General features: G+C 31.4%; 1 protein-coding gene across 1 annotated transcript; it reads left to right on the forward strand.

The window, feature by feature from the left end:
• The first annotated feature begins 1620 nt into the window (after positions 1–1620).
• LOC131057762 (uncharacterized) lies at positions 1621–8938 on the forward strand. The gene is made up of 5 exons (XM_057991920.2): positions 1621–1945; positions 2079–2389; positions 5146–5273; positions 5354–6327; positions 8690–8938. Exons 1-4 carry the CDS (start codon positions 1670–1672, stop codon positions 5809–5811), a joined length of 1173 nt encoding a protein of 390 aa, XP_057847903.2. The 5' UTR covers positions 1621–1669; the 3' UTR covers positions 5812–6327; positions 8690–8938.
• The last annotated feature ends 480 nt before the right edge of the window (positions 8939–9418 follow it).

Consider the following 9418-nt stretch of genomic DNA (forward strand, 5'->3'; position numbering starts at 1 on the left):
TTTTACTTTTCATTCAATTTTCAATCTTAAATCAGTTAGTTTTAAATTTTACCTCTAATATATTTTTTCTCTTACTAATTCAAGAAATTTAGAACTTAAAAAACATGATTATTAGTTTCTTCATAATTCTGATTATAAACCTTAGCATCTTCTCTCATTTTGAGAAAGAATAAAATAAGAATAATATTTAGGAAAAAATGGAAGAAAAAGGAAAAAGAAAGAAATGTATTTGAAGAAAGAAAAGACAGATGCGAAGAAAAGAATAAGGAATTACTTTTAGAAAATAAAAGTCACATAATAGATTTATCTTTTAAAATAGAAAAATAAGGGGCGTCATTAGACAAATGAAAAATCATGGGCCTGCAAAATCTTTTGCAAACGATAACTAAAGTTAATTTACATGGAACAACAATGGCAAATAATATAGATTTGATACACAATATTTTTTTCATATCTAGTTGAATAATTTTAAATGGTTGTCTATCTTTCAAGAAGTTTATCATAGTTCTATAAATATAACTATCAAACTAAAATTTCTATTTATTTTAATAGATTAGCCATGTGCTGAGGAGTCTACTTTAAGTAATATTATAAATCTCATTAATGCATTTTGTAAGTAAATATCCCTCTTCCATGTCTATACCAAGCAAGATGACACATTTGTAGAGTTTAGTTGTGTAGTAATACATATTTTATTAAAATAGAACCATTTAATCTTTTATTATATTTCATATCAATTTGGATAGTATATATTTTTATAAAAGTCTTCAACATATTCCTAACAAATGATAGCTTTCCTTTACTTTTTCAAACAAGATAACTTTCCCACCATACAAGTGAATGGCCACTTATCTCGAGGTGAGCCAAAGAAATCTTGTGTCCCACTCACATTGTAAAAACCCAAATATATGATCAATTGCTTATTTTATGAGACTAATACTTTTATATTTATTTTATTTATTTCTAAAATTTATTTTACTTTTCATTCAATTTTCAATCTTAAATCAGTTAATTTTAAATTTTACTTCTAATATATTTTTTTCTCTTAATAATTCCGAAAAACATTCTTGTTAAGAAATTTAGAACTTTAAAAACATGATTGTGATTATTCATTTCTTCATAATTCTGATTATAAACTTTAGCATCTTCTCTCATTTGGAGAAAGAATGGAATAAGAATAATATTTAGGAAATAATGGAAGGAAAAGGAAAAAGAAAAAAAAGAAATGTATTTGAAGTAAGAAAAGAAAGATGGGAAGAAAAGAATAAGGAATTACTTTTAGAAAATAAAATTCACATAATAGATTAATCTTTTCTATTAATCTTTTAAAATAGAGAAATAAGGGACGTCATTAGAAAAATGAAAAATCATGGACCCGCAAAAGAGAAGGAAAGTTAATTTACATGGAACAGCAATGGCCCAGCTGCTTCGTTGCAACGATGATACATTATGTGGTTCTGCTAACGTTAAAATGGTGATTATTCAATTACTTCACTGCCACACAAAGTAATATCGCATAATTAAAGTTAAAGCTATATTCTGGCGTCTTATGGGCTCGACCGTAATATACTGCTATATAAACGTATTATCATCTGAGTGATTTACACAAAACCAGAAAATTTGTGTTGATTAGGAAGATTATCTAGTTTCGAGTTTCGGTCCGGAAGGAATGGCTGGTGTATGCTGTTCACCAGGCTTTCTTCGACAGATTGAAAAACCAAAGGATACGGAGGCGATTGATAGTCTCAAGAAAATGGTACAACTGTTGGGAAGGACGGAGATTGGACAATTGATCTCACAAATCGAATGTGTTTGGCAGCATGAGCATGAGAGCGCATTTGGAGTAGAAGGTGCCCATTCGAATATAGAGATTTCTAATTCCGAGTTTGGTCGCCTATTGATAGAAAACCTATCGACGAATTGTGGTGAAAATAATGTTTCTAAGGTATTTAAACGGTGCTTTGCCTACTGTTGTTATTATCGTTTTGTCTTCTTATTGAGAATAAATTTCCCACAATTAAAAAAAAAAACGGAATACAAACAATCTCAATTGCCATTTTTCAAATATGTATTTCCAGGCATTCTTTCTTAATAGACTGAAGCGAGAAACGCAGAATGTGCTCAGCGATGTACTGAAAGAGGAAGGTAATATGAGGTGGGTGGCAGGAGGGCTGTCTGTCGTTGCATATATAATAGAAGAACTGAAGAATAGAAACAACTTCGGGAACGAGTATCGGCATTCTCTTCTGTACATGCTTGGTCTGCTCAAACACATGAAGCAACAAATTGCCTGGGAGCTGCCAACGGATAAGCGGGACGCTGTAGTCCGATTTATCGTAGTCGGATGCCTTGTGTTTGCTATCCCATTGAAAACCAAAAATCCCTTTGGGTAAGAATTGATAGAATTGTTATATTTATTTTTTTTCTAGACTGCAGAATGGGAAATAGCATCTTCTACACTGCATTTTCTAAAGTGTTAAGATATATCCTCCATATCACATATGCTAAGAGAAACTGAAATCTTTTTATCACAAAAAGCTGTCATTAATAATAGAATTGTTAATCACGTTGTCTTTTTTTGTTGTTGGGATTAAGGTGTCTCAATCTTAGAATCCAAAAATGCTAATTTAATTATTTGTTTTATTTTTCATTCCACTTTGGAAGTCTTCAAATTTTAGGGAACTAGTGTTATAGGTTGCTATGCTTTTGAATAAGGGAAAACAAGTTTTCATGGGCCCCTGAAACCCATTACAACCAAAAGATCAAAAGATTTACATTAAAGTGCAACAATACGCAAAAGACAACACCAAAGAAAAGGACAACTGATAGGCAAAATGCCAACAAACATGAGAGAGCTAATCAAAAACCAAAAGAGCCCAAGTTTAGGTTAATTTCTGAAGCATTTCAGCAGCTTCCAGCTCCAGCTGTTCCATATTATTAGCCACCCGCTTGATTTCCTCAATTTCCTTGCTCTAGCTTTGCATCTTTCTGGTGCTCGCCCGCGTTCTTCTCCCAAGCCCAGTCTCCTTATCCTCTGGGGTATCTTCCTTTACTTCAATGATGCCCGCCGAAGCCTTATCCCCAAGGTCATTCTCAGGCTTATTGATAAGAGTCTTCATACTAGCTGAGGCAGCCTTAATAATCTTATGACTTTGCGCAACAATCTTTTTGAGCGTGTTCTCAACTCCATCAAGTCTTTTTTCAGTGGCCCCTACTATGTTCTCTTGGCTAAGAAAGCTAATACGATTAGTACTAATGATCTCCTCTGCATTACTAATAGCTTTGGTAAGCTCACTAGGACAATCAGGGAGGGAATTGAATTTACCCGAGCCTAAAGCTTCTAAAGTCTCAATTTTTCCTACTTCCTGGGCTTGCTTGGTTTTAATACCAGTAATTTCCTTTTGCATCCAGAAGAGCACCTATTTCCCATGCTCTGTTTTTCTATTTTTTTTTGCTCAACCCAGCAATTTGTGGGTCGTCTTCTATCTCAGCTTCTGTGTCATAGCCTTTGCCTTTCTCATCATCAGAGTCGTCGAGATCTTCTTCCAACTCGAAGACCTCAGCTATATTCAGCTGGACGGTAGTGTTCTTGATGTGATTATATAGAATTACCATCAAACCTTCATGCATTACTAGGTTGATCTTGGGGTTGGATATTGCATCCTTGATCCCAGCATTAAGGGCGCAAAAAAGATAATATGGAATAGAAATTGTATCTTTATACCTAAAGTTATTAAGAAAAACAAAATTGTAGCTGTAAACCCTATTATATCTACCATCGAGAATGATAAATTCCATTATAGCAAGAAAAACCCTTTGCCAAATTAATTTGATTACTTTTGGCGAGAAGTATGTATGGCTGCCCTTCACTAGTCTAGCTTTCTCCTCCTAATCCTTCAGAAATTTCTTCACGGCAGCGTCTGAAATCTTTTTGTCCCTATAGAACTTGATGTCGTCCAATGAAAGACCCATTGCCTCAGCGATCATAGTTTCAGTCACCTCTACCTTCCTATTTCCTATGGTTAAAGTACCTTTATTCCAACCATTCTTGAAGATTCTCATAATTTCTGGTTGTTTCTCCTGCATGCGTTCCATGAAATCAGTCATCTTGGCAACTTGAAGTACTACCCAAACCTACGGATGATTCCTCCATTTTTCAATGGTTGTAGCCTTCATTCTCTTGCATTTTCCACCCATAATGTTATTGGTATCTACCATTTGTAATTTCCAACAGATACCTTCCTTCGCAATAAACTTTTTGTGAGAACCCACTATAATTCTGAGGGAGTTTCTAATACTTTGGCTCAAGGGGGAGAAAAACAACCATAAAACATGTGAAGTGATTCTGCAATAATAACTGTATCTCCTTCTCAGTTGCATACAAAACTAGCTCCTGCTACCACGACCTCTCCTAACACCTCGGGAAATCATTTCAAATCTGGCCTTGCTTACCATGCAATCTTTCATATTGACTATGGCAGTTTCTAGTTCGCCGAAAGAGTCATGGAGAATTCTATTTTGACAATTTGTATTTATGGTTTGAGTTCACTTTTGGCAAGTGGTGTGAGGTAAGGAAGGCATCTATTTGGTCATGATAATTTTTATGTCTTACTTACATTATATTTGACAAGATGACCGTTATGGTAGAGATATGTGTTGTTGCTTATGATATTGCTATGTGAAATGTGTCATTGGATTAGCAAGGTGTTGTTTGTGACACAACTTACCTCTTGGGCTTTGAAGTTGGTTTTTGAAACCATGAACACATACCTCTTTGTGATGAGCTCTATAAATATGTTGATGCCTTACCTGTTTTTGAGAGAGACGGGTTGAAGGCATTGTTATGTTGTTGGAATAGTTCTTGACATTTCTATTGTAGCTACTCCTGCATCTATGCATTGTATTGTAACCATTGTTGTCAAATAATACAATTGAGTTTGGCTTTTAGAGTGTGGATTTTTCTTCCCAAAAGAGTTTTCCTAAGTATATCCGGTGTTGTGGTTTTATTTGTTAAATCTGATTTTATATGTATTTATCTAGTTTGCAATTGTTCAAAAGTTTGTAAGAAATGTCTGCATCACCTCTCCTTTAGATTTAACATTTAGAATCATTTATTCTCACTTTAGCTTCCTTTTTACGCTGCAGATGTGGGTCTCAGCTAAATGTGGCCGACGTAAAGAATCTTGAGCTCCAATTAGGATCCACTCATGAAGACCTGGCATTCGGCATCATTAAGAAGAGTATTCAGCCACACACTCAACATATAAATGAAGGTATTTTGTTGGAGCCACTGAAATAACAAGGGAAAACATGTTATTGACTCTTTATATTCACGATTTCTTTCATCTATCAGTGGGCATAAAGGAAGCACAAGAGCTAGTGATTCAGCTTTTGGATGTCCAAAGTGGTGACAAATCGAGGAGAGCCATCGTTATTGAGGGTCCTGATGGTATTGGGAAGACTAAATTCACCAATGCTACCTTCAGCCGTCTCAAACTCAAACGCTACAAAGTCGCCAGACTTGACATTGACCACGATGTTTCTGAACCTGATATGAAGATCTTGCAGCAGCAGATTTTACGCGACTTGTTCTGCAAAGATATTATTTTGAAGAGCTGTGTGGAGGGTCGAGCACGTCTGTCAAATGCATTCAGGGAGGAAGCGTGTCGGCCTATCTTTATTTTTATTGACACCGCCCACTGTAAGTTTGATCTAGGTAAATTGCTACCAGAGGACGAGCAGTTGCTTCCAATTCAGAGCAGGATCCTCATAACCACTACGGACCGCACTAAATGTCTTAGGTGGAGCTAAAACTATCACTACCAAATGAAGCCTCTGGCGGACGCAAAAGCAAAGATTCTTATAGGGAAAAATGTCTTAGGTGGAGCTAAAACTATCGACAGTTTGATAAAAACATGTCGTGGCATCCCTCTAGCTCTCACAATGCTTGCATCTTACTTGCGCAAAAGTGGTGACAAGATTCTACCCCATAGATTTGACTCCATAAATCCATCTTCATCAAAAGCATCTGATATCTGTAGTAACATAGTTGATTTTCTATATAAAAGATTGGAAGAAATATACAAAAAAAATAATACAGAAGCCTTTCTAGACATAGCTATCTTTTTCAACAACTGGGAACGACACATGGTGACACTTATATTTCCAGAAATAGAACTAACCGTGCTGGAAGAGATGGGACTTATAATGATCTCTTGTGAAGACAGATTGAGCATCAATGCTGCAGTTACAAAACGGGCAACAGAAATTTCAGGAACAGATAGAATAACGAATGTGGAATCCTTCAATGCTCTTCGAGTTAAACAGGTAATACCTGAGAAAACTAATCTTCTCTTATGATTTCTAAATATTGTATATTTCGTCGCCAAAGAATTGTTTGATCTGGTTTGCATTATTAAAACCTAGTACCATAAAGGAATCTGTGATTTTAAATATTTTGTGAAAAGGCTATAGAAACTCCCAAGCAAATGCAATTGGTGCCCATAAAGACGAATTCTACAACCTTTGCCAACATCCCATGTATTTTTTTCTTAAAATAATCATTAATAATAAACAATAGAAAAACAAGTTAGGCAATACAATAAATCTACAAATGATGTTGGCTAAATGAGTATAATAAGCAGTTATGATAGATTAGAACACACTATGGCGAGAAGCTTATATTCAATTTGAGTTTAATATGTAGTTATGATAGAGTAAAATGCATTATGATGGGAAACTTACATTCAATTTTGAGAATATATCTTCCTCTTTTGCATTAGTTTTAACTCTTTGAATTTATCTTATAGAGAAAAAAAATAAAATTCTATATAATATAAAAAAAATTTTAAAAAAATTATCAAAAACTATTACAGATGATGAAATTGTTTTTTCCTTTTCAAATTAAATTGCTTAGAGTTAAAAGATTGAGGGTATTGATTTTTGTCTAACCTCATCTCTTATAATGTGTAGACCAAATTAAATTTGATTTTAATTCTAAACCATCAAAGTAATAATTTTTATTCAAAATTATAGTAAATTTTCCTTCAAAATTATAGTAAATTTTCCTTTAATTACTTTTCCCATTTAAAAATTTGAAAAAAATAATATTAAAAAATTAAAGATAAAAGGAAAAAATTACAAAGTTAAAATAATGTGATCTAAAAATAAATCACTTAAAAAGTTGTGATGAATATGATACCATAATCATCACTAACTTAACCATAATCCTCACACATCCCATAATATTCTTGCCTAACCTTCTTCTAGTCATCAAATTATTTTCAAGCGTGAAACAACTTTTCCGTCAAAGTTTCTCACATAGTATAGCCTCTAGCTAATTAATATAAAATAATAATTAGAAATATTATATGTTTATAAATTTATATAATTAGTTAAATTATTTTAATATTAAATTAAATAGTTTTTAAGTAAATAAAGTTGAAATTTGAATTTTTTGTGTATTTTAGTTTTATTTGTATTATTGATAGTTTAGAAGTTTGGTTTTGTTTTAAATATGATGTTTGTACATAAAAATTTTAAATTATTGTCAATTTTTTAGCTTATATAGTAGTCAATTATTGTCAAGTAATAAATGTAATAAGATAAATATCTAATATTTTAATTTTTTTCAAACTATTACTATATTAGAATGTTTAGAATAAGAATAGTTACTTGAATCAGTTGATTATTAAACTATTAGTAAACTAAAAGTGAAATAAAAAGATTAAAGTTATATAATTTAGAAATAAAAATAGTCACTGTGATTTGAATGACAATTTTTAATTTAGAATTATATATATTAGAAATTGATTTTAATTTTGATTTTGAGAAATGTATTGTATTATAAATAACAATATATATTGTAATATTACCTAGTTCTATTGCACTTATAAGTTATAGAGTTCTAAATTACATGAGGATAATCCTATCCTAATTAAATAAATAACCAAAATATTGTTATTTTAAATATTATATTATTACTAAATTTTTATATTATTAAATTGCACAAGGACAATCCAACCCGACTAAAATAATATCATTAATTTAATTTTTTATATATATAATCATTTAAAAGTTTTAAAAGATTTATATTAATTTTAATCTTTTAAATTAATTAATTTATTATTTTGTTGTTATATTTCTTTAAAAATTATTATTATATTGTTAATATTATAATTACTATGTTATGTTTATTATTATAAGATTATTAGTTTTTGTATTATTATTAATATTAATATTATAATATTATAATAACTAAAGTATTGTTATTCTATATATTATAATATTTTATTATTATATTAATATTACTATTTAATAATTAAATTTGTATATTATACTAACTAAAATGTTATTATATTTATTTTATTATTATATTACTTTAACTATGATATTAAAAATATTAATTTAATATCAAATTTGTATATTATTAAATTGCATGACGATAATCTTAAGTAACTACAACAATATTATTAATTTATATATATAATTTAGATTAAAATTATATTTACTTATGCTTATATTATATTATAAAAATTAAAAAATATATATTACAATCTAAAAAATTGACTAAAAAATTGCATTTAGATATTGGATTAATAAAGTCTCTAATAAGATGTAAATTTTTAGAAATAATTAGATTAATCAGCATTCTCACTTGAAATTTTGCATGTACAAATCTCATTTACAGAAACTCTCCCAAGTCAAAGGGATATGGCTTTCAGAAGGCGAACTTGAAGCTGCGGCTTTGGACGAGATGCATAAGTCTTTAAGAGTTTTGTACCTGGGGAAGTCGGCCAAAGTGAAGGGAGAATACATAAATAAATTTCATAGTTTAAGGTTCTTCTATCTATACAACAAGGATCATCTACCACAGAGTCTTATTAATTCACCCAGTTGACTTATTTTCATGGCAGCATAGAGAATGACCACTATTTTGATGAGGCAAGTCTATCGTTTAAAAATAAATTGTTTCCCTTCTGTTTTCTGTAAGATAATTTTTTTTTTTTTCTGCTAACGGGGATTAGATTCGCTCAATAATCATTGATGTATGTACTAACGAATAGATGAATTGCAAAACCAATGGTGAATGCAGTTGAAGGAGTTCTTCGATATTTCAGATCTTAGAAAGGGACCTAGACAGCTGCAGTTAGGAAAGTCTTTGCATGTTCTCAATCTAAGTGATTCTGAATACATTGTACAGTTGCCTGAAGAATTTAGCTGTTTATTTTCATTGGAAGTGCTAGATCTAAGCAACTGTGTCAAGTTGACAAGGCTTCCAGAAAGCTTAGGTGGACTGGAGTCTTTGTATCGGCTGAACTTGAGAGGTTGTTCAGAGCTCCAAGCACTACCGGAAACATTGGGTAAACTATTCTATTTGGGGGAGCTGGATTGTACATTTTGCCTTGAGTTGAAGGTA

The sequence above is a fragment of the Cryptomeria japonica genome, chromosome 7 (genome assembly GCF_030272615.1).
Source record: "Cryptomeria japonica chromosome 7, Sugi_1.0, whole genome shotgun sequence".
NCBI classification, from domain to species: Eukaryota; Viridiplantae; Streptophyta; class Pinopsida; order Cupressales; family Cupressaceae; genus Cryptomeria; species Cryptomeria japonica.

Bases quoted from the DNA above. Each gene is read 5' to 3' on its own strand.
- LOC131057762 (XM_057991920.2), top strand. From the start codon at position 1,670: ATGGCTGGTGTATGCTGTTCACCAGGCTTTCTTCGACAGATTGAAAAA. The intron at 1,946-2,078 runs GTATTTAAACGG...ATGTATTTCCAG, and splicing joins GTGAAAATAATGTTTCTAAG to GCATTCTTTCTTAATAGACT. The intron at 5,274-5,353 runs GTATTTTGTTGG...TTCATCTATCAG, and splicing joins CACTCAACATATAAATGAAG to TGGGCATAAAGGAAGCACAA.